The 27,427-nt window shown below is 32.2% G+C and overlaps 1 protein-coding gene across 5 annotated transcripts in view; it reads left to right on the top strand.

Annotated features, from left to right (window-relative positions):
* LOC114342894 (solute carrier family 41 member 1) overlaps positions 1 to 27,427 on the top strand; it is a 348,268-nt gene that overhangs the window by 206,700 nt on the left and 114,141 nt on the right. For all 5 annotated transcript variants that reach the window (XR_007696712.1, XM_050645087.1, XM_028293724.2 and 2 more), the window contains one exon: positions 21,552 to 21,731. Coding sequence is in view for 4 of the 5 variants with exons in the window: in XM_050645087.1 (XP_050501044.1) it covers positions 21,552 to 21,731 (180 nt within the window). In the remaining variant the exon portion in view is untranslated. The remainder of the gene's footprint in view (positions 1 to 21,551; positions 21,732 to 27,427) is intronic.

Genomic DNA, 27,427 nt, shown 5'->3' with positions numbered 1-27,427 from the left:
GAAATAAAGAATTATTGGAAAATGGTAACTCAAAGACTAATTTTAGTGTTATAAAGTTTATTTGTGAACAAGATTTAGCATTTAGCAGCGAAAATGAGTTGAATTCATCACAAAATGAAAACTATTTGGGAAGACTCCTGTTATTAGCTGAATATGACTAATTTTTGAAGTACCATGTTAATAAATATTCAAATCCTGGAAGCGGATATGTCAACTATCTTTCATCAACTTTATGTGAGGAAATTGTACATCCGATGTTCATATTATTCAGTTCATATCACTCAATTGACATAATGTTTAACAGCTGCGACTAGAAGAGCAAATACTACTAGATGGTCATGGAGGTAATGCCGCAAAAGAACTTCTTAAAGATTATAATCAGATTAAAGGAGCATTATGCAAAATTTCGGAATATTATGAGCAACAATTTAAAACTCGTAGCATTGCAAATAGTTTGCACCTATAATCGAATGTGCTTACTGGAAACAGAGAAGTTATTAGGGAGGACAAAGAGCACAAGTCGTATTCTTCAAGATCTAAATATTGACCTTAATTCAGGAGTGGCAGCACTTAGAACACTTAAATAAATTATACAGTCAAGACGTGACAATTTCGAAAGATATGAGGACATCAGAGAAATTTAGAACTCAAAATATCAGTCACTTCATTACCTCTTTAAGTCATAGGCTTTCTGTATATGAATCCATTCATTCCAATTTTGGATTTTTACATCATTTGGGAAAATTGGAAAATTTAAATTCTCAATGAAATTGAAGCTCACTCAGCAACATTATCATCAACTTACCAACATTTATAGCAATGATTTAGATGAAAACTTATGTGTCCATCTGGTACAGTTTGTAAGATTTTTCAATTCATTTAAAGAGGAAATCAGCTCATCAAATATAAGAAAAGAACTTCAAATGTAGCAACTGCTAAAAGAAAAGAATATGAATCATGCTTTTCCAAATGTTGAGGTGACACTTTGTTTATATTTAGTTGTGATACTAACTAACTGCAATGGTTAAAGATCATTCTCAAAGTTAATTAAAAATCGACTTCCGTCTATGATGAGCCAAGAGTGTTTGAATGATCTCACTACAATGAGCATTGGCCACGATATCTTAATGCAACTAGATATGTTCCACATAATCAAGAAATTTTCAATTAAAATATCTCGAAAAGTTCCCGGACTTTAAAACAATACATCTTACCTTCATTTTTAATATTTTACTGTAACAAGTTACAGCTCTTGTACTTTTTATTATTTAAAATTATATTTATAAAAGTAGATCAACATTTTTTAATGGTAGCAGGTAGGGCCCCCACACCAATTTTGCCCAGGGGCCCCCACTGCCTTAAATCCGGATCTGCGCACATCTGTTTGTTTGTATATTCTTTGTTTTCTTTTTATTATTATAGTATTTGGTCATTTTTGACTACTACACTATAGATATTAAAAGAAATATACTATCACCGGTCTGGCGAAATTAGAATATAATTAGAATTTTTGTTTAAAAACCATATAACTAGCTCATTAAATTAAATTGGGTCGTTGACATTAAATTCAAACTTTTCATAATCATAATTAACAATCTGAGATACGCTGATAACACTGTACTAGTAGCAAAAAGAATGTTTAATCTAACGGTCAAGGTTAGTAAACATGTGACCTTTGTTAATGTCCTGTATATTCATTAAATCCTATAATGTCACAAAAATATGCTTTTACATAACCAAATTACTATTTTAAACCAAATTATTGGTGTTTTAGTGAAAATACAGTGGAACCCCGATAAGTCGGCCTCCGATATCCCGGAAATCTGGCTAACCAGGATCGATTTTGATCAGACAAAACAATTTTTTTTTCACTTTGACTGAGTTTTTGCCAAGAAATAAACTATACTGTATACATCTGTACGTAATTTAGAGATGTACTGTGCATATGGATTTCATGTTTTTGCAATTATAATGTGTACTTGTTTATTATTTATATGTATTTTATTACTTTTTACCATATTCTCCGGCTAACCCGGATTTACGATAACCCGGATAGGCCGCGGTCCCGATTAATCCTACTTATCGGGGTTCCACTGTAAATTCAAAAATCCCAAGAACATTTATGACAACGTTTGTATTTACACCAAGTGGTCAATAGTTGAACTACTTCATTCTGACTTTATTTCAGAAATATACAAAAAAAGGCGCAAAGATGAAAAACTAAATGTGTTCAAATTGCAATAGGAAGAAAATTAGGAGCAACTAAAACAAGATATCAATGACAAACTAGAAATATAATATCAAAGTTTACTTAGGCTTAGTAGGCAAAATATCTCAATTTTTAAAAGACAACTTAATAACAAACAACTTGGTTACACATTTTCGCAAAATTTTTTAAAATAATCTTTTTTTGAGAACGATTCGAAACGTCACACATTAATAGTTTAAAATGTAATTTTCATTACATCCAATATTTGTGGCTTCATCCCTTTTAAATTAAAGTATATAATATAATAGCGAGTCTTCTACAGCTGTCGCCGCCTCTCGCATCCTAAATTTCCAGCGTTTTCTGTCGAAGCAATCTTCAGTTTTTAGGTCTCTGGTAGTCATTGCATCTTCGACATCTTCTCTCCAGGATCGTCTTGGTCTACCTCGTTTTCTTCTAGTGGGTGGAGTCCATTTTTCTATTTTTTCGGCCATCTGTTTTCAGTCATCCTCTGAATGTGTCCATACCAGTTAAGTGTTTTGGTTTCGATTGTGTCTATTATATCTAGATCAATTTCCATTTCTCTCCTGATATCTTCGTTTCTCACCATATCAAGTCTAGTGAGTCGGCAACATCGTCTCCAATAGTTCATTTCCATGGCCTTAATTTTTGACTTGTTCCTTTGGTTGATTTCGCAGAGTTCAGCGCCGTACCCAATAGTTCCTATTATTGTTTTATACATTCTTCTTTTATTTTCTTTTGTTATTTTATTACTTTAACTCCACAATAGTCCGTGTAGCTACCTGGTAGCTGATCTTGCTTGGCCAATCCTGGAATGTATTTCGTCTTACTCCCTGCTTTTGAAGTTATTTGGACTCCTAAGTATTTGAAGACTTCTGTTGGGTTTATAGTTCGCATTTCAATTTGTAGGCGTTCTGGTGTTTCTTCTACAACTAAGGACTCGGTTTTTTGTATATTAATTGTAAGGCCCCACTTAGTGTACTCCTCTTCCAGTTTTCTGAGCATATAGTCTATATCACTCTCGTCTTCAGCTAGAATGGCTTGGTCGTCAGCGAAGTGTATTGTGTACAATCTATCGTCATCGATTGGGATGCCCATATTGCAGCACTTTCTTCTCCACAGTGAGAGTGCTTCATTTAAACATATTTTAAAGAGTGTAGGTGCTGTGCAGCAGCCTTGCTTTAGGCCCTTACTAATAGGAACTAAAAACTGTTTCAAGTTTTAATGTGTACCGTCATATTTTTTGTAAAGCTGTTGTACGGCTTGTATATTTTTTTTGCTTATTCCTTGTTTTTCCATTGCTACCCAGAGCATTGAAAGTGGTACACTATCGTATGCCTTTGTCAGATCAATAAAAACTATATGGGTGGAAAGATTGTGGGCTAATCTCTTCGCAATAACCTACTTTAGAGAAAATATGCAGTCCATACAGGATCTGCCTGCACGAAAGACATTTTGTTCTTCTACATCTGTCATCTCTTTTTCAATTTTATTTTTTATTATTTTTCCATAGTCTTGAGAGTGAGTTTATGACACTAAGCCCCCTGTAATTTGAACAATTTTTTCTATCTCCTATTTTGTATATGTTGTTAATATGTGCTTTTGTCCACTCATGTGGTAAATCATGACATTTCTAGAATAAGATGAAAACATATGCGAAATTACGCAACATACTTTTAAATTTATTATTTAAATTAGGCATGCCACACAGGGCCGTAACTACGATGTTGGGGGCCCCGGGGCAAACGTAATCTGGGGACCCCCTACCCCCAGCGCAAGGGGTGTCCGGAAAAATGTTTGATATTTAACCCCTTGAAAACGCATTTTCCCTCCTGTGTGAATACCACACTCTTTTATTTCTTTTTTTTCAGCATGTCCTGCAATAATTATAAAATTAGCAGCGTTAATGAATACATTTTCACCTGTATCTGACATTGTGGACGGATCATCAACGAATGCGTTCGTTCGCTGCAATGCAAATGGTCTTACTTTGTAGCGAACGAATAACCAAGCGAACTACCAAGCAAACGTAAATGCACCTTAAGGTGCCTTAAGCAACTGCAGTGTGAGCCAAACACACTTAGTGAAGCTGGTTAGTGTACTGGTGGGACTGATCCTAATGTGCTCATCCTGTCTTACCCTTACCTTTCTTTTCAAAATATGGTACCATGTGGTTCCTTTCACATACCTACCAAGATGTGGTCTAGGAAAATTGGTTAAGACAAAGTAGCTGGGCTGGGACCTGGGGCCCCTATTCCGGTTGCATTTTAATTTTTATTTCGCCAAAATAACTAATTTCCTCAGCAACAATTTATATCTTTACGAAAGGTCTCGGTGGCCCCAGCTTAGCCCGGGTCGCCTCTTCCAATGGCATTTTAGGTTTTGTTACGCCGAAATAACTAATTTTCTAACTAATAATTTAAATTTTTATGTTAAGGTCTCGGGGGTCTCAGCTTAGCTCAGGCCTCAGGGCCCCCTGTTCTGTTCCAATTGCATTTTAGTCGAAAAGACTAATTTATTAAGTGAAAAATTAAGACTTTATGTTGCTGTTTTTTAAAATTGTGTCATTTGAAAATATTTCGTTGATATCGGCTTTATTTTTATTTTCCTCGTTAAAATCTATGCACGGCCAACCAAAAGGGGGCCTCTGTGGGGCCCCCCTTGGCCAGGGCCCCGTGGCACAGCGCCGTTTCCCCAATGGTAGTTACGGCCCTGATGCCGCATCAGAATAGTTTCAGAACCATATGTTACTTTATTATTTTTTTAATTTAAGGAAATATTAAATAAAGATAACCTTTAATACCAAATTTTTAATGATTTTTGTTAACAAAATGTCATTAAATCAAAAACGAACATAACCATAGATAGAAAAAATATGAATACTAACCATAATTCCTACATACATATATCTAACTAAAATAATTGCTAAGGATAACTAATAAAATTCAAGAAATATAGACAATAATTATTTTAATTTTTGTAGTAATACACGACACCATAAATCAATCTTGTATGTTACGTCCAGTAATATTATTAATAAACCTTTGCTACCAGTAAGACATTATGTAAGACGGGTAATACATACCTTTGAATATTTTAATATACAATTTCCTATGTTGACAGAACAATACTCTGATATTAAATTATTAAAACATTAAATTGAATAAATCGTTGAAAATGAAGTAAATTAAAATAGTTAAATAATAAAATCATTTTTTTAGATCTTTAGTCAACACATCTATAATTTATTAAAATAAATGGTATAAAAAATAACCATTGTTTCAGTGATTGTTTTTAATAGTTGACATATTTAAAATTGCACCATCGTAGTCTAAATCCCAATTGTACAAAACACTCAAGCAGCAAGCTAAAATATTATCTACATGGACGTCTCCAGTAAGTACCATCATCAAATTAATTAGATCCTGAACAGTAAGTTGTTCGCACAAGATGAAGATTACCTCAGTTTTATTATGAGAAAACTGGAACAGGAAAATACAAAGAATGGGATGGAAATAAACCTAAATAAAACTGAATACCTAACAACGGAGAATACAGAAATATAACAGCTGGAAATAGACGAAGGTATACAAATCATAGGAACAGATAAGTACAAGTGTTTAGGTTTCATAATATCAAACAAAGAAAGAACTGAAGAAGATATTAAAATAGACTAGACCAATTAAGAGACTGCATATGAAAAATGAACCCGATAAGAACATGATAAGAACATCAGCATAAAAACAAAAAGAAATTATAATACCATGACAAGAAGTATTCTCACTTATGGGTGTTGGAGGTATACCGCAAATATACCTCCAACTCTTCAGGAACCACTAGAGGAGAGACCACCTACAGAAGAAATGATGCTAGGAACATTTGCCGACGATATTGCAATCCTAGCCTCACACACTGACCCTATTTATGCCTCGCATCTCCTTCAAGCGTATCTAGACAGAATACAAAATTGCTGTTTGGAATGGAAAATTAAAGTTAATGAAGGAAAAGAAAAATCTATTCATGTTACATTTACAACACGAACAGGAACTTGTCCTCCTGTAACTTTAAACAATCACCAATTACCATCGGCCAACGAGGTAAAATAGCTTGGTATTCATTTGGACAGAAGTTTCACATGGAGGGAATATATCTGGACCAAGAGAAAGCAGATATATTCCCCAGGAGGGAATATATCTGGACCAGAAACGAGATAGACTACATAATGAGTGACAAAAAATATATATTCAACGATGTCACAGTCCTTAATAGCTTTACCACAGGCAGCGATCATAGAATGGTAGGAGCCAAACTAAAATTAGACTAAATAAAGAAAGATCCAAAATGATTAGGAAGAAAGCCAACCCAATATGGAACGACCCAACGAATTTAAATGAATACCAAGGCAATATCAATAAAATCCTACAACAAAATGAATGCATGAATAGTGTAAATGCCCTAAAGGAAATATCGTAGAAGCTATTCGAGAGGCGCAAGTAAAATACTGCCCTAAAAGACGCCAAGACGAAAAAATAACCATTTAAACAAAGCAACTAATGGAAACTAGAAGAAAAATCAAAGGAAACGAAAGCATTGACGAAGGAGAACTGCGAAAAATGAACAAAGAAGTATTAAAAGCGATAAGGAAAGATTTAAGGAAATTTAAGAATGAAAAAGTCCAGCGAACTATAAAAGAGAACAAAAGTCTGAAAGTCCTGAGAAGACGGTTAAATAATGTAAAATGCGAAATACATAAACTAAAGAACAAATAAGGAGTCCCCACATCAAATAGAGAAGAACTACTACACATAGTTGAAGACTTCTATCAAGAACTATACAGAAACCAAAGAGAAGAAGAAAAGAATTTGGAAGCCGCATCACGCAAAATCATCAACCAGGGTTCAGAGCTCATGCCGGAGATCATACTAAGCGAAATCCAGGATGCAATGGAAAAGATGAAAAACAACAAATCGCCAGGAGAAGATGGAGTCGTAATAGAAGCTATAAAGATGGGTGGACGTGCCCTTCTCAACCAAATGAAAATTTTGTTTAACCTTTGTCTAACAGATCGTTGCATACCGGAAACATGGAACAATGCAGTAACAATTTTACTACACAAGAAAGGAGACAAGGCGCACCTAGAAAGCTATAGACCAATCAGCTGATTGAACCACATCTATAAAATGTTTACCCGAATTATTACAACAAGACTAGAAAAAAAGTTAGATTTCTACCAACCCCGAGAACAAGCTGGATTCCGCTCAAAATTCGGAACAAACGATCACCTACAAACAGTAAAAACCTTAATAGAAAAGTCGATAGAATAAGAGGAAATAAAAGAAATAGAAGAGGAGATAAATAGAGGAATAAAAATAGATGGAGAAATGCTCAATCATCTGCGTTTTGCCGATGATATAGTACTTATTACCGAAGATCTGGGTGAAGCACAACAAATGCTACTAGAATTATAAAACGTATCTTCAAAAATAGGTCTAAAAATGAACATCAGCAAGACCAAATTTATGACAAATTTAGTTCCCAGCGAACACCTAACCATCCAAAATCAAGTGGTAGAACTGACATAAAAGTACATGTATCTCGGTCATGAAATCAGAATAGGCAAAGACAATCAGACTTGAAAATTTCAACGACGAATAACACTTGCTTGGGCGGCGTATGGTTCACTAAGAGACATCTTTAAGAGCAACATCCCGACAGCTATGAAACGGAAGACATTTGACCAATGCGTTCTTCCTATTATGACATACGGAGCAGAAAGTCTCACGCTCACAAAAACAACAGCACTAAAAATGCGAGTGGCACAAAGGCGTATGGAAAGATCGATTCTCGGCGTGACAAAAAAAGACAAAATAAGGAACCAAGACTTAAGGAAAAGAACAGATATCACTGATGTCGTTGAACGTATAACCAAGCTGAAATGGAATTGGGCAGGTCACATAGCGCGACTGAAAGCTCAAGATGGACCAGAAAACTAATTGACTGGCGCCCAAGAGAAGACAAACGCAGCAGAGGACGACCACCAACACGCTGGATGGACGACATTAGCACAGAACCGTGAAGAGTGGCGAAGAATGGGAGAGACCTATGTCCAGCAGTAGACAGAAGAGGTTCATGATGATGATGATAAATAGAAAGCAACTAGGTCTTCAATTCAGAAATATGTATGGTTAATGGGCCGTTCATCAAGACTATCTGTGGATAATAATTTGCTGCTCTATAAGGCAATACTTATGCCGATCTGGACATATAGGTTGGAACTATGGGGAACAACCAGTCACTCCAACACCGAAATCATCCAACGCTTCCAATCAAAAACCCTCAGAGCCATCATTAATGCACCTTGGTACATCAACAACAGAATTATTCATCGAGACATTAAAATGGATATGGTACAAGAAGTCATCACAAAACGTAGCGCTGCATACATTGCCAAGTTGAAGGATCATGAAAACCAGTTTGCACTTAACCTCCTAGACAATTCCCAAGAACAGCGTAGGTTAAAGAGGTTCAAACCATTGGACTTACCATTTAGAGTAGTTATAAAATGGAATTATTTTCTACACAACTTTATAAAAATTGTACTTTGATTTTACCAGTGGGTAAAATCTTTCTTGTCCTTAGTCAATGTCATTACTTTTATTTATTGTTGACACTCAACAGATTTCAAAATACTTTTAAATTAAATAAAAAATATAAAATTTATGGGTGTGAAATTAATAAATAATAATAACCAAAAACAAAATATGAGCAACAGAGATGCAATTCCTAAAGAGAAGCTGCAAGGTAACAAGAAGAGATAGAAGAAATACCATAGAGTAGAGATTAAAATAAGAATGGGAGTGAACTCAAACATAACATACTACATCGAACAGAAGAGATTAACCAGGTACGGACATATCAGAAGAGCAGACCAAAATCGTTGGATAAACAAAATAGCATAGTGAAGCCCGATAGGAAGAACGCAGAGAGGGAGATTCCGCAGATCCTTCAGAGATGAAGTGGACGAAGCAATGGAGAGAAGAATTCTACAGGAAGGGGAGTGTCAAGGCAGAAAGAGCTGGAGAGAACGGTTGAGTGAAGGAATACAGTGAAAACTGTGGAAATGTTTAGTATACTTATATAACAAACAATTGAAAACCTTCAGTCAAAGATATAGAAATAAAGTCTAGTTCTGACTGTGGGCCACAAAACACTAAGAGCAGAATTCAAACAAAAGCGTCACGAGAAAGCCTTGGAATTGCTTTTTCCACTACCAGAGAAAAACCCAGTACCACTTGCACGACTACATATACCGGAAAAATATAAAAAATTATTCAAACATATTAAAAAGGAAGGAATACCACCAACTCTCAGAACAACAATAACTTCAGCTGATATATATTAAGAACAACAAAAGCCACTTACACAGCGGTGTATACAAATTTATGGTAACTCTAAAAAAAGTTACATCGGACAAACTGGTATAACCTTTAACAAATGTGTAGCAGAACACAAGAGGGCTAGAAAAAACTACGCACTTCGCCTTTTAGATCACAAGCATTCTTTTAATGATCACTTTCTCCATATTTGAAATAAATGCCTTAAGCTATCTTTACCTATTAGAATCTATGGAAACTAATGAAATAAAAAAATACAGATACAATTTTCAATGACCAACTTGAGACAAACTTTTGCAGTTAAAGACTATAAAGCGTAGACTTTTTCTTCTTCTTTCTTGTATGTAGGCTTAAAGCCTGTTTGTTCTTCGATATTAGCCTCCTAAATTGTTTAAATTATCGTACCTTCTTTTTCTTGGTCAGCCTATACTTCTTCGTCCATTTGGTGACTTATCTCGTGTTATTCATACTATCCTATCCTCTGTCATTCTACTAATATGTTCGATTCACTCCTGTTTCCATTTTGTCACCCATCCATTTATCTCTTCTACATTGAATGCTCCTCTTAGGTTTTCGCTTCTTTCCCTATCCAACATACTTTACCCTGATATTCGTCGAAGTATTTTTATGTCTGTTGTTTCTAGTAGTCGTCTCATTTTAGATGTGTCAGGTCTTGTCTCCGTTGTGTATGTAGGTCTAATTGCTGCTTTATAGATTCTGTCTTTTGCGTCTTGTCTTAGGTGTTTGTTCTTCCAGATTGTGTAATTAAGACATCCCGCCGCTTTTCTTGCTTTTAAGCTTTGTCGTACTTCTTCTTCAACATCTCCGTAACTAGTTATATGTATCTATTCCCAGATTTGGAATATCTCGGACATATTACACGTGGAGAGAGATACAACTTGCTCCAACTCATTATGCAGGGAAAGATTCAAGGAAAAAGAAGCATATGGAGACGCAGAATATTGTGGCTGCGCAATCTGAGAGAATGGTACGGATGTACATCAAACGAACTTTTCAGAGCAGCCGTCTTCAAGGTCCGAATAGCTATGATGATTGCCGACCTCTGTCGCTGAGATGGCACTTGAAGAAAAAGATTCCCAGATGTATAAACCTTGCAGGGTGTTAAAATGTAAAGGCATAGTAAAAATACCGTGACCAGACATCTCGTAACGCGACAATTCGTAACCGGAAAAGTGGTAACAGACAACTCGTAACGGCGACAGTTCGTAATAGTGGCACATCGTAACGGCGACAGTTCGTAACTATACAAAATCGTAACGGACAATTCGTAACGCCAAAATTGAATTATTCTGTCTATTTTTGTTAACGTGGAAACTAACTATTATTACAGTTATAATTGAAATTATGTTTATCAATTTAACATGTTTAACACATCTTATATTTCATATTTTGTAAAAGATGTATTTCGTAAACCTAAAAATACATCTTTTGAGAAAGGCAATCTGCCGAAATGGCTGTACTGAAAATAAATTTTAATACATTTTGTGGGAATGTAGAAAACAAAAGTCATATTTGGTCTTGATTAATTGCATACAAATGCTGTTTATTAGCTCTACAAAGTTATCTTTATGTGTAATTTTATTAGTGTTTATAGGCAAGCAGGTAAACATGTTTTATTATTTCTCACAAGCCTATCCCAACAGTATTTGCTAAACCTTGAAATCTTCTCAAGAAAACAATAAGAATCATATTTTTATCAAGTTTACTTAATATATAGTAAAGTAGGTTGCTAGGTGGTCTAAAAATAATATAAATGATACAATGTGTCATTACATGTCATGTAAACAGTATCAAATGATAGGCCTGGATCACGCGTACCAAAAAAATTTTATTACATACTAGCAAGCTGACACTTTGTTAATAGCTTGACGGTGTCTAGTCGGACTAACTTTGATGTACGGGAACACTGGAATAGGGGATATTTTAATGGCGGAACAGGTTACAGGTTTCGAACGTCAGACTACGAAAACGTCCCATGTATTTTGTCGGTCAGAACTTCCAATTGATTTGTTACTCTTTCATTAAACTCTCATGCAAAAATCAGTCTGCTATTTATCACCAATATATCCTGTCATTTGACATGTTCTAGGTGTCGGACTTATTAAAATGTCCAACATATTTGTCGGACAAACATATTTTCATATATAATATAAAGTTTGCTATTAGGGGAGGGCAATTAGAACGAAAATATGTTTCGGAAAAATTCAAACAAGCTTATATTTTTCTAAAACTTTTTTTGTTAGTTTATATACATCTTAAAGTAAAAAGTTCTACTCGCAGATTTGGCCGCTAATTGTTTATTAATTGTTTAAACAATAACGATGTTTTTGTATAAATAATTTTAAAAATATCGTTAAATTCATCATTTTACTTTGATCAAATATGTTTCTATTTTGTTTTTGATTATGCTGAATACGAATATGGCATTGCAATTTGAAAATTCTTATACAGAAGCTCTTATACAGTGTGTCTGCGTAGCTAGGAACCACATGGAAATCTTTTTTATTATCAATTTTAGGAAAAAAAGTTATTCCTAATGAAATGCTCTGCATAGTCAAAAATCTAAAACTCAACCATTAGATATCAAATTTTATCAATTTTATACGAGTTATGTGAAAAATATGAATTTCGTTAAAGAGTAAAGAACCTTTATATTCCAGAATATCAAAAAATGCTATTATGAAAAGTTGTTTGAAATTAGAAACTATGTCTAAATATACAATTACATCATTCTAATCGAAAAAAAATTTTCAATTTTTTCTCAAATTACGGATACTTATCATCATTTTATTAAAATTATGATAACTATTTTATTATCACTTTTACGAGAAAAAGTTATTCTTCATAAAATGCTCTCCCTGGTCTAAAATCTAAGATACAACCATTAAATATCAAACTTTTTGAATTTTATACGAGGTATGTAAAAAATATGAATTTTCCTTAAGAGTTAAGTGCCTTTATTATTCACAATATTTTAATTAGAAGGATGTAATTGAACACTAAAACAAATTTTTTAATTCCAAACAACTTTCCTTAATATCAATTTTCGATATCGTGAAATGTAAAGGTACTTTACTCTTGAGTGAAATTTATAGTTTTTGACATACCTCGTATAATATTAATTAAATTTGATATTTGATGATTGCATCTTAGATTATAAACGATGCAGAGTAATTTATAAAGAATAACTTTTTTTCGTAAAACTGATATTAAAAAATTTATCAATAGGTTCCAAGTTACGCAGACATACTGTATAACAGCTAAAAAAAATTTTTTGCTGAACATTTATTATTGTTGAAGCTTATTATTAAATGTATTTTAGGTAAGTTTTACAGAAAAAAGTTTTGATTACTTTGTATAAACATTTTTTTAGCTGGCAATTTTCGGTTTTTGTATTATATTTTTGTTATCTTTCTTAATTTTCTTCAAAAGAAATAGTTTATTTCATTTCTAAAGTAAAATAATTTAGTGCATTTTAAAGATTACATCCTAAGCTTTAAAAAGCACTTATAAAACTGCAATAGATCTGTTCAAACTTGAGTAATACCGTCTTAATTGGTGGTAATTCTATAAAACTACGAAGGTTTCAAAAAATACATTTTTTGAGATGTCATATCATTTGAATTAAATTTTTGAGATTTTTTTTGAATGAAATATCATTTAGTAAGATACTTGAAAGGTAAGTTGTGCAAAATTGAGAGTTTTATAAGAAAAATGTATTAGTTACACGTTTTTAAATCATTTCTAAACAAAATTCATGTAAGGCTCACTTTCCGCCCACACCGTACTTATGCCCATATATTTTATTTCTTTCTATTATAACCATAAGATAGCTTAAGTATTCTTCTTTCATGTTCAAATTGCAAAATTTCATTTGGTCCATTAGTTAAAGAATTACATTAAAATAACTCAACCGTGCACTTTGCCGTACGTTAGTTTGCAGTGCGCCAATGTTTGTGAGAAGGGTAACTTTAGCGTTATAAATAAAAAATTATAGGAGATACAGATTTAATTTTAGAAAATTCTTTATATAAGGTTTTTTTTGTAAAATTTTCTGAATTTTTCAGTGGTTGTCAGTTTTTTCTAAAATTTATATTTTCGGAGTTATTTAAAAAAAGATCTAATTTCGTAGATCATTTGTTTAATAAAAAATGAAGCACCCACTTCTCGAGTAGAACTTTTTGATATGTTGTTTATTAAACATTTCTTAATGAAATTACAAAAAGTTTTATCTTGTTTGATTTTTTCCGAACTGAAAATCTATATGCACTCCCCTATATTAAATAAACAAAAACAAACTGCTAATTTTCACAATCATAAACTTGTCAGGATGACATATTCCACAAATAAAATCGCGTTACACAATTAAAACTTCCCCTGTTTCAGTGTTACCATATGTCAAAGTTTGTCCAACTAGACACTGTTAAGCTATTAACAAATTATCAGCTTGCTATTAATCAACTTTTTTTGGTACGCGGGATCCAGACCTATAAGTCTCAGATCATATTGATCTATTTAAATCATAATATTGAATTATTCTGTTATTATTAGATTTCAATGTTATCAGTATTTTTGAACGTTCACAAGGAAATTAGTTTAAATTACTCAACTTATTTACTTTGCTAAAACTTTTGAGATTGTCGTTTATGATAAAAATTGGATATAATTTATTATCTATTACTTTATCTCGATGTCTGACTAAATTAAAACGTAAAAATTCAAAAACAAAAAACAGGATTTTAATTTTGGTTCTGAAACTGCGCTCTTTTCGCATATCTAATTTAATTGTGTTGTTTATATTATGTAGGGGAGTCAATATGGTTTTTGCTTACGGAAAAAATAAAATAATATAGAACTTTTTGTAATTTCATTAAGAAATGTTTAATCAACAATATATCAAAAAGTTCTACTCCAGAAGCAGGTGCTTCTTTTTTATTAAACAAATGAATTGAGAAATCAGTTGTTTACCTACGAAAATATAAATCTTGACCATTGTTGACTGAGACAAATTTTACACAAAAAGCATAGGTAGATTTTTCCAAAATTAAATCTATAGCTTCTATAATTTTTTATTTGTAACGCTAAAGTCACCCCTCTCACAAACATTGGAGCACGTTATTTTAATATAATTCTTTAACTAATTGATCAAATTAAATTTTACTAATTGGAAGTAAAAGATTAATAATAAAGCTATCTTATAGTTATAATAAAAACAAATAAAATATATGGGCATAAGTACGGTGTGGACAGAAATTGAGACTTACAAAATTTGCACAACTTACTTTTCATTATCTTACATCTTTTGAAAACTTAAAAAACAGAATTGCTACTAATTTAAGAGGATATTACTTAATTTTAATCAGATATATTAAAATTTTATAGGTTTTTTTAAGCTTGAGATATAATCTTTAAAATGAACTAAATTATTTTATTGTAGTAAAGAAAGAAAAACGTTCTCACAAAAAGTTGTTTTTCAATTTTCAACGTGCTTTAAATAAATCACAATTTTTTCACAATTGGATCACACCTATTGCATATCCGACCAATCCAGTCTAAAAATTGCACACCCAATTTTACATCTATAATTTCTTGAACAACATCTAGTAACCCTATATAAAAAAATCTATTCAAATAATAAAAATAACATCATTTTATATATAACGAACCCTTTTGCGGTTTTTCGGTTTTTATGTATTGTAGGTTTCTTACTATTACCACCGTACTCCCCTCCAAATCCTGCCAAATTTTTTGTTAGTTTAATGCAGTCACATCTATCCAACTACCAACTACACTCCTACTATAATCATCCCTTATATCGGAAACATTTAATTTTACTTTAACCGGGACCTGAAGATGCTGTGCAAAGTATAGACAGCGAAACCTGTCGTCAGTTGTGAAATAAGTTATTTGTTTGCCAGAACGTCTTTTTTTCTTTCTTTCTTTCTTTCTTTCTTTCTTTCTTTCTTTCTTTCTTTCTTTACTACAATAGTTTCGACTCCCACATGGAACCCATTCATTATTTAAATTATTTTACTTTACAAATCAAATAAATAAGTTCTTTTTGAGAAAATGTTCTTTTTGTGACAAAAACCGAAAAATGTTGGTATAAAATCATCAAAACTTTTTTCTGTACAACTTACCTAAAATTTAATTTAAGCTTAAAAAAAACATGTTAAAACATTTTTAGCTCGTATACATTATGTCTGCGTAACTTGGAACCGATTGAGCTTTTTTATTATCACTTTTACGAAAAAAAAATATTATTTTTAAAATGTTCTGCATCGTATAGAATCTAAGACGAAACAATCAGATATCAAATTATCTTAATTTTATACGAGGTATATCAAAAAATATGAATTCCGCTCAAGAGTAAAGTACCTACCTTTATATTTCACAATTTCTAAAACTGGTTTTCGGAAAAGTTGTTTAGAATTAAAAACTATTTTTCAACATTCAATTACATCCCTCTAATTGAAATACTGTGGACTCTAAAGGTACTTAACACTTAAGCGAAATTCATATTTATTGACATACCTACCTCATATAAAATTGAAAAAAATTTCTTCTTTTTGACACCTGTAACTTATTAAAATAAACATTATAGAAGTTTTCAGGGATTTTCGGCCCTCTGTAATATTGCAGTTTTTCATTCTGCGTTTAAATTTTTTTAAAATTACTCATTAGTTTTCTCATGATTCGAAAAAAAAATAATGCATTTAAAAAACATTGACCCGAAGTTTTGCGTTTAGGCCCTTAAAGATGTGTTTTAGAGTAAGCAGAAAATTTTAAACAAGTACTTAGGTTACCTAATATATTGCTGTATCAATAATAACCCGGTCTATATAGACATTTCAAATAACAAAAATTGCCGGAGAGCCAAATTTTGGTGGAGAGCTAAGGTATACCATAACAAATAAAGTTTAAAAAGTCCCCATCGATCCCATGTGTGCGTCAAAAGTTATTGGGGGTCAAAGGTCAAAATTTGAGATTTTTTGGATTTTTTTCGAAAACGGTAAGTTTTATCAAAAAAAACCTTAAACCAAAGTTGTAGATCTTAAAATTCTCTACAAAAATAGTCCTTACTATTTTTTTCCTAAAAGTTGCCATTCCTGAGATATCGCGATTCAAAGAGTCACATTATACATGATATGCACACGTTTCCACACCACCTGTGAGGTAGTGTACTCGGCGCGTTTTTTTACCTTGGTTTCCCCTGTAGGCCTACTCCACTAACTGTTTTGACAATTTTAGGATAATTTAAGGAAAAAATACCGGTCAAGTTCTAGATATTACCTTATTATTGATATTGATTATTGATATTGCTATTGATTATTAGGTTAACTATTGTTTTGATTTCTTTAGATATTTTAATCAGATTCATATTCTTGAAAGTCTACTTCAACAGTCAAGTATTCTTCGATTTCATCTTCTTCCTCTTCCTCTTGCTGGATGTTCAAAAATTGTTCAAATGTGACTGAGTCATTGGTCTCTTCATTAAAATCACAGGAGTCTTCCTCTGTTGTACTAAACTGGACATTTGAGCAAGACTGACCTTGGCAGTTGGTACACACTAGAGAACACAGCAACCCGACTTTTTACATCCACATTTGGCACGGCAACCTTTTTTGCAATTGCAAAAAATAGTGTTAAGGAGTTTTTCTGGAGCAGGTGGGAGTAAGGTTTTAATCGGTTCCAGAGTATTATCTATTAATTTCCAACCCCAGTCTTCTGGATTCAGTTCATTGCCTAGCCATGTTTGAACTTGATAATATACTCGATACAAATGTTGAAAAGCAGATGCTGATGTTGGAGGAAGACATGATAGTTGTACTTGTTTCTTGTTTCGCGTATTTTTTACAAAAGTTAAGTATCGGTATTTATCAAGACAAATAATTTTTTTTGGAGCTCCATAGACCGCAAGAAGAAAGCGAATTCCTTCCGTAATTATTGTTTGCGGTGTAGAATCAAGTTCTATAAAAACTTTACAGCAGTCAGTCAAATCTTTTTTTTTTCGAATAATTTAAGTACTGACGTTTTGCGCCTTCTGTACATTGCGGACGTAGTGTCGCAGCCAGTTATCGCATGTAAAAATAAAATGTACTTTTGGCATTTGGGATAAGCCGATAAACTATTCGAAGAATATATCTCTGTTCGCTGTTGAGCCCTTCCAGGTTTCAGAAAATAAATAAATTTATCTACTGGAGTGCTTGCAATAATCAGTACCAACAAATCAACATCTTCACCAACTACAATTGTTGTGTTTGTTGCCTTAAATTTTTCAATTGCTGTCTCAATTATAAGGACATCTGCGTCATTTTTAACTTGCTTCACTTCAATATTCGCAGCTGTTAATTTGTCAGTTAACATGGAAATGAAACGAGATTTATTATTAATGTTGGCGAAAAATTGTTGTTGATTCGCTGGAACTGTTATATTTTCATAAAAGATAATCTCGGAACCCGATGATGTTTTTGTAGTTCGACGACGTTGTTATAGAATAGAATAGAATAGAAATATGCTTTATTGCCATGAAAAATTTTACAATTTTATCGACAAAGATTATAAATAGTAAAAAAAACAAAACAGTAACAATCCAATTTACTAAAATTACATAAATCGTCAACAAGTTAAATAAAATAAATAAATAAATCGAAGTTAAAACAGAAATAATCAATTGCAAAAATTTAAATAAATTGCAAATCCATAGTCTACCTAATAATTAATAAAAAAGGTTTAAAAGTTAAAAAGTTAAGCTGCTGCATATGACACCCAAATATAGATAAAAAATAATAAAAATACTACTTGTGCAAAAAGTACTGTAATTTCTTAGTTATTGACTAAAAATATTGACAGGTAGGCTTTTGTCAGTTTACGGAATTTGGGAAAAGATGGTGCAGATTTTAGTTGTAGGGGGAGATGGTTGTACATTTTTTTTGCGGAATATAATATCGATTTCTTTACTAACTCCGAGGACGGGGTCGGCAAATAGACGTCAAACGTAGAATTTCTCGTGAAGTAGTGATGATTAGGTCTTGGTGAAAAGACATGTAGATATTTACGAATTAAGCAAACAGTTTCTAAAATATACAAAGATGGAAGGGTTAAAATTCCGTGATCTTTGAAGTAACTTCTGCAGTGTGTTGTTCTTCTGAGGCCAAACAGATATCTTATAGCTCTTTTTTGTAATTTGAAAATAGCATCGAATTGGGCAGCTGTACCAGAACCCCAAAAAGGAAGACCATAACGAAGATGTGACTCGAACAAAGAAAAATATGTTATTTTGGAAGATGCTAAATTGAGTTCATTCGAAACAGATCTTATAGCATAGCAGGCTGAAGAGAGGTTCTTCCGTAACAAATCGATATGGAGGGACCATTTACATTTAAGGTTGCTGTCTAAAAAAATGCCAAGAAATTTTACAGAATCAACGGTACTGATCTGGCTGTTATTAAGAGGTAAGGGTTGAAGAGCTCATTTATAAGACAATGCTACTGTTTTATCTACGTTAAATGAGAGTAAATTTGAGTCAGACCAGGTTTTTATTGTAAGTAGATCAGAAGTTATAGTAGCATGAAGAGTTGCAATATTTGAATTGCTCCAAGTGATACTGGTATCATCAGTAAAAAAAAGATGTTTCCATCGATTTTTAAATTAGTGATGTCATTAATAAAGATAAGGAAAAGTAGAGGACCCAATACTGAACCTTGAGGTACCCCACATACAATGTTTTTGAGACTAGAGTCTTTATCATTTGCTCTAACCAGTTGTTTCCTATCTTCCAAGTATGATTGGAACCAATCTAAAGAATTGCCTCGAATTCCGTAGAAATTTAGTTTTTTTATCAAAATGTTGTGATTTACACAATCAAAAGCTTTGGCATAGTCACAAAAAACGGTGGCAGTGTAAAGATTATTGTTCAGTGCTTGATAAACCTCATGTAGTACAGAAAACATGGCATCAGTGGTGCATTTATTATTTAAAAAGCCGAACTGATTTTGTGATAAAATGTTGTTTTAAACTAGAAAGGACATAAGTCGGGCTTTTATGAGTCTCTCAATAATTTTGGAGAGTACCGGTAGTAGTGCAATAGGTCTATAATTACAGGTATTAGATATTTCACCACCCTTATGAAGAGGAATAATGATGGCTGTCTTCAGGCACTCTGGAAATTTACCTTTCTCAAAAGAATCATTAATTAGTGAGATGAGGACTTCTAACACATTTTCTGGAAGATTAGAAAAAATTTTGATCGATAGACCATCAGTACTATAGGAAGATTTGCTTTTGATACTATTAATTGTTTGGATTAGTTCAGATTTAACGACTGGTTTTATAAAGAATGAATTCGAGACCTTTCTTGAATTAGGGAGATATGAAATGGGATCTTGTTGTGGCAAAATAGTTGATGTTCTGCAGCTTTAATATTCTTTGTCAAGTCATTGTAGCCGTCAAATACCACTGTCACTGTAAGCTTGTAATGTCTGCGTAAATACTGAACATATTTATCAAAAATAACGCTAAAGGTTTCTTCTCGATCCAACACAACGTGATGTAGTAGGTACCCTCCATCAATAATGTAAGTAGCGTTTCTACGATCAACCTCAGTATTGACTGATTCAAAGCAATCATAAATTTGCTTTCTCAATCATAATTCTGACTTTGTTGTTTTACGCATTCCAGCTGCATCGAAAATTGATAAGGGGTAAGGAGCTAATTCATACTCAAAAAATTTTTCAATCTCATCCTCAAAAGCTTCAGTGATACTCATGCGTTGAAATAATAATACAGGATCTATAGCTACTTCTTCTTCGTGAACTTTCACGGTGCTACTCGCAGCTAAAAGAGGGAGTACTTTTTCAGAGCGTTTTAATTTTATATTATTAAATATTTCACCTGTCATTTTAGCCATTGAAGCAATCCCAACTTCACGAGCTTTATGGCAATTAATCTTATCATCACCAACAACTCCAGAAACAATATATATGATTTTATTAATTTTAGGAAAAGGATCATGTGATAAAAACCAGTCTAGAAGTTTTTTAATATCTTTAGCATCTTTTATGAGCCGCGAGTCACTTGCATCTACATGCTGATCTGTTGTGTCCATTCGAACATTAGCAAGAACTTGCAACCCCTCACACACAGTATTCATTGCATGCATTCCGTAAACCCATTTACTTATCACACTTATACCAGAGAAACAGATAATATTATGAACCAGACCTACGGACAATACTGTAGCCATTGCCTATAATAGACAATCTGTTTTTTTTAAACAATGGTACCTATAGCCAAATGTTTTTCAAGGCCACGTGGATAGAGGAAATTCAGTTTGGGACTGATTACCTTTTGAAGAAATATTTTCAGAATAGTATAATATACTATATAAAAGAGACACAAATAGGCATTTATACTTGTCTTAAGGGCCACATATGTATGCGTGGCTTATATGTGCATATAATGTATAAAGTAACTTTTAAAATCGCGATATCTCAGGAATGGTAACTCCTAGGAAAAAATTGTAAGGACAATTTTTGTAGAGAATGTTAAGATCTACAACTTTGGGTTGAGGGTTTTTTTGATAAAACTTACCGTTTTCGAAAAAAATCCAAAAAATCTCGAATTTTGATCTTTGACCCCGAATAACTTTTGACGCACACATGGGATCGATGGGGACTTTTTAAACTTTATTTGTTATGGTATACCCTAGCTCTCCACCAAAATTTGGCTCTCCGGCAATTTTTGTTATTTGCCAAGCATTTTGATGTCTAAGTTGACCGGATTATAAATACAATTTTTTCACAGTTTGTACGTAGTATGTTATATTTTATTATACCTTTTTATTAGGTATCTAATTTATTTGTATTATAGATGGTGAAAATTGAGGAGTTACATAGTTATTTTTTTAGACATACAAAGTATTTGACGATATCAGGGCCTTGTATGTATTAGTACCAGCGTTATTAGGACTAAAAGGAAATTTGGATATGTGCTTGTCATCAAGACTCTCCACCCGAGCCAACTTAGGACATATGGATGACCGAAGAGAACTACTTAAAATGGTGGTCGGCAATATCGTTTTAGTTCAGGTATTAAATCATTTTTTATTTTAAGATCTTTTCAATCTTAAAAAAAAATACGAAAAATTTTCTTTATAAAAGGTATATTTATTAAAAATAACACTAAAAAAGGCTACAAATGTAGAGTTGTAAATATTTTATCTTAATTTTTAAGTCTACTGTATATATTTTTTTCTTAAATATTATTACAAAACACGAAACCAGTGTCCGTCGACGCCCTTAGGGACAGATGTGTGGGCGCATTAAACCGAAAGCGAATTAAACCATGAGAAACGGAGATTAGCAGTAAGTGAATTTTGGTTATTGTGGGAAGAATACGGTAGTCGATTTTAACATCAGGATCTGGACGGACGTGTTCTTTGGGAGAATAGAAAAATAAGCTTTAAGACGTAAAGAGACGCTTTAAGAAGAATATTATGGCAAGCTAGTTATAATATTGATTAGACGCAATTATTTCCAATACATTTCTTTTTATAAGAACACGTAAATTTTGGTCGCAATTACACAAACACTTTTACATTTCGTCAATTTAATAGTATCTATAATTTAGTTATCTATGTTATTAATTGAAACTGTTAAACATCACACGGACTTTTAATACGATTTTCTTTAACGAATCCTACACAAATATCACAGAACGTTTCCTCTCTATAAAAAGAGCATCATCAGTGTCCTTAGAGGCCACTGTAAGCTTGACATGCTGAGCAACCAAAAATACATCAGTTTACACATTTTAAATATCTACTTAATGTCTCACATTGGAATATTAAATATAAAATCCAAAGAATGGATAAAATCCCTAAGAATCTACCCTAAGACTTGTATGATTTCCACGAAGCACGTAGGTTGCTAAGTGCAAGTGCTTTCCGTGCTCTGTGGAAGTCATATAAAGCCTTAAGGCAGATAATTAGCGATTTTATTCATCTTGTGTAGTACGAGATCCGAATAGAAGGTCAAAATGTGCCCATCTGCTTGCCGGATGAAACATTTTTTTATTAAATTTAATACATAGACAAATGTCTCTAGCATGGGTTGCCTATCAAAATCGTGTCGTAACTATCCTTAAGGGGGGCCGAATGGGTAGAAATCAATATTCCAAACCCATTTTTTTTTAAGTATAGTAGAATTATTTTATTTTTTAATTTAATAGGCATATCTAGTACTTTATATATTCCTCAAGAAAAAATTCAAGGAAAAATACTGAAAAATAAGCCAACGGTGGCAAATTTTTAAAAGACACCTCAAAATATAATGAATTTGCCGTGGAGATCAGAACTGATCATTAAATAAAGGTAAACAAAAAATCTAAAAAGATTTTATAAGCTTTTGAGTAGACATGGGCAAATATGCATATTGCATATTTTGCATATTATGCATAAAATATGGAAAGATGTAAAATTTTTGCATATTTTTATAAAAGTGTGCCTAAAGTGCATATAATTTGAAATGTTCGTTGTAATTATGTATATTCTTGTAACAAATAGCTTGGAAATCCTAATATTTTGTTTTATAATCTCTTGGTATTTAAATTTTTGGTATCGAAAGTAGTAACTAATAAAAGATAACGGCTTATAGTTTTGTCCTTGAATGCAAGGGTTTGAAAATCTGCAAGTTTATATCTCTAGATAAAAAGTTTTATTTTAACGGCCAATTTCAATTTTGTTGTTGAAGTCGAAAAATTGAAGCCGTGAACACATGTTTTTGTAATTGTGACTAATTCTACTTTAAAAATGCCGAAAATAAACTGTGATAAAATTTGAAAGTGCTTCAACTAAGAGGTATTTATGGATATGGATAAAGTTTATTGCTTATTTTGTGGCAAAACCGTAGCTACCTACGTATTATTTGTTATTTTATTTTAAATATTTACACTGTGGTACAAACAAACATTTTAAAAGTTGAGAATATTTTTAAAAAGTGCGAACACAAGGCCGGTTCACAAGAAATCGATGTATTTTTTCGTTTTTCAAGCATTTTTTAAATTTCTTGAGATGAAAAAATCTTCAAAATGCAAATCATTCAATAGTCTACTGAAAGGTCGCTATTACTTTTTTCTTGAACAGTAGCATTAGTTGGCCTTTATTTTACTAAACACAAGAACATATATATTGCACTTAATTAATTAAGTGCTTTTAATTTATGTTTATAGTATTTTTTCTTTAACTATAAAAAGAAAAGGTTGAGGCCTCCTGTAAATATTTTGGGGTTCTTCCTTCTTGCGCAGTCATTTCTTGACATTTTCAAGATTACTGCACGAATTTTTATTGGATATTTTTACGCTCTTAGGTACGTTTTACCCTTATTAGGGATCGTCAGAGGGGTACCTGTGGTTCCCTCTGTGAGGTATATACCCCTACAAAACCGCATTTAATAATTTGTTGTTACAACAATTCGAAATAATATCCTTTATTTGTTAAAATACTTAAACTTAAATATTTAATTACTTAAACTTAGTTTGTAAAATACATAGGTAATGTTAATTAATATTTTATTGCATGCATATTTTCTAGATATACATGTATATTTTTGCATAAAATACTGCATATTTATGCGCATATTTCATACCTTTTTATTTGCATATTTGCCTAAGTCTACGTTATGAGGTTCTCGAGGTAACGCTGTCAAGTTTTTTTAGTTTTATACAATTTTCACTTTTTGATATCAGTCAGAAATCTAAACAAATAATTTTTTTGCAAAAAGGGTGAAATTCAACATATTTATTATTATTAAACAAAAAATGAGCATAAAACAAAAATATCCTGACAGCGTTACCTCAAGGAATGTCTAAAGAAAATATATACAAAATTCCCGGTGAGTTGATCAAGCAGTTTTGAGAAAAACGAGTTTAAAGTATTGTCAACTTTTATTTTCCATTTCTTTTTTGTCTATCAAATGATAAAGTGATGCACACCGAAATATCTTTTTAAATCGCGGAGTAATTTCAAAAAGAAAATAAGAACAGCTGTTGACCGTTTCTCACTACACTCAAGCGCGTTAGCACGAACTTGCTATAAAACCAGTCGAAGGTAGGGAGATAGTGTTAAATAGCCCTAGCTTTGACTCGATTTGCAGCAGGTTCGCGCCAGCACGCTTGAGCGTTGTGAGCAACGGCCAACAGCGCTGTTTTTATTTTCTTTTGTAAATTACTCCGCGATTCAAAAAGATTTTTCGGTGTGCATCATTTTACGATTTGAAAGACAAAAAAGAAATTGAAAATAAAAGTTGACAATACTTTAAACGCGTTTTCCTCAAGACTCCCTTTTTCAAAGGCTGTAGATATTGTAACTCAAAACTACTTGACCGACCCACCTGGAACTTTGTACAGGTATATTTTTTTTAGACATTCCTTGTGGTAAAGCTGCCGAGATATTTTTTGTTGTATGCTTATTTTTTGTTTAACAATAATATATATGTTAATTTTCACCCTTTTTTACAAAAATAATTAGTTGGTTTGATTTCTGAGTGGTATCAGAAAGTCAAAATTAGATAAAACTAAAAAACTTAAGAGTATTACCTCAAGAAACTGATAAACTAAGAAAATATTTTTGAATTTTTTGTTTACCATGATTCAATGATGAGTTCTGATGTCCACCACAAAATCCATTATATTTTGAGTTATCTTTTAAAAATTTGCCACCGTTGGCTTATTTTTCAGTATTTTTCCTTGATTTTTTTTTTAATAATCTATGAATTGTACTAAATATGCCTATTTAATTTAAAAATAAAATATTTCTACCATACTTTAAAAAAAATGTGTTTTGTCTATTGATTTCAACCCCTTTGGAATCCCCCCCTTAAGGATAGCTATGACACGATTTTGATAGGCAACTCATGCTAGAAATATTTGTCTATGAATGAAATTTAATAAAAAAAATGTTTTATCCGGCAAACAGATGGGTACATTTTGACCTCCTATTCGTATCTTAGACTATTGGATTTTATATTATTTAATATTCCAATGTGGGACATTTAGTCGATATTTAAAAAGTTTAACGGATGTATTTTTGGTGGCTCAGCATGTCAAGCCTGTAAGAACACTGATGATACTCTTTATAGAGAGCGAAAACTTTGTTACATAGAAGTAAAAAATTTCGTGCAATGGTATATAATTTTTATTAAAAAACTTTTAAAAAATCATCCGAATGCATTATATAAAAATATCAGAACGTTTTCGATCTGGTCAGATCATCTTCAGTGACATTCTGTGTAGTAATTAAAACTAGCCCACTAGTTGATATATAGACTTTACATAAAAATGAAATAATTATTTATTAAATTGTGTCGGTCTGTGCCACTCATTTTGACAATTACCCCTTCAGTTTTTTCTAGCAGGGAAGCCATGCTGCTTCTGAGTATTAATATTAGAATCTGTAAACATCGACATTGTGTCGCATTACAATAGTACAATTTAATAAATAATTATGTAATTTTGAAGAAAACATTATTATCAACTACTGGGCTAGTTTTAATTACTACACAAAATGTTACTGAAGATGACCTGACTAGATCGAAAACGTTCTGATGCTTTTATACAATCAATTTGGATGACTTTTTAAAAGTTTTTTAATAAAAATTATAGAACAAACATTATACAAACCGACGTTTTTTACTTCTATGTAAGTTTTTGAACTATGGTATACAGCCAATCACTCGGAATTTCCGTGTAATTCTAAAACGGTCTGTAATATTTGTAGCCCTTTTTAGGGTTTTCTAAATAAATACCTTTTATAAAGAAAATATTTCATCTATTTTTTCTGTAATTAATGGTATAAGTACAGCCAGCTACAGTAAATTCTTCCTTGTGGATTTTTTTTAACTTTGTGTATTGGAAATATAAAATTTATTATAATAACTTCTACTGTTATGTAAATTATCTCGTGTCACTATCTGTTTGTAGATCTCGCGAAATAATTGTTCCTATAAGTGATTGGTTTCGTTTGGTGACACAATTTAATTTCTTAATGAGACTAATTTAGTTATAATATCATCATTTCTCAACCTTAAGTATTCAGCGCCAATTTTTAATTAAAATTTTTATGGCGCCCCCTATATGTATTTCTTTTAAAATAAAATAAAATCTTAACAAGAAAATACGGGGCAAAATCTAGATATAATGAATTTAGTCACCAGAGCAAACGAAGTTTTAAAACCAGAAAAAGACACAATAAAGAAAAAGGATTGGATGGCCGAGAAAATACTAGACCTTATTCAAAAAATGGAAAATCTGCAGGCCCTGACCAAGTGCATACTATCAGACTGGCTCAAACTTCTAGATGACGACAATGCCTCAAAACTAACAACCATTTTTATAACTACATAATATACGTAACTGGAATAATGCCATAAATATGGTTATAGTCTACATTTGTCCCACTCCCAAAAAACCTAGTACATTATTATGTAAATACTTTTAACTAATAAGTCCCATGCTCTCAGAAACTGCTTGTCAAGATAATTCTTAACAAAATTAAGCAGAAATGTGCAGAAACAATGGGATACAAACAATTCGGTTTCAGAGAAGGATGGAACAATCTTTGTTCCCAATGTTAACATTACTTCAAAGATTATGGGAAGTACAGAAACCAATTTACGTCTGTTTTATAGATTTTGAAAAGACTTTTAATAGGGTCCAGCATGATAGGCTGTTTAAATATCTAAAAATGATTAGAATAGATGATAAAGATCTAAGACTTTTACAATATCTA

The sequence above is a fragment of the Diabrotica virgifera genome, chromosome 3 (genome assembly GCF_917563875.1).
Source record: "Diabrotica virgifera virgifera chromosome 3, PGI_DIABVI_V3a".
NCBI classification, from domain to species: Eukaryota; Metazoa; Arthropoda; class Insecta; order Coleoptera; family Chrysomelidae; genus Diabrotica; species Diabrotica virgifera.
Note: the sequence above shows the minus strand (reverse complement) of the source record. Positions and strands in the feature narration are given on the sequence as shown.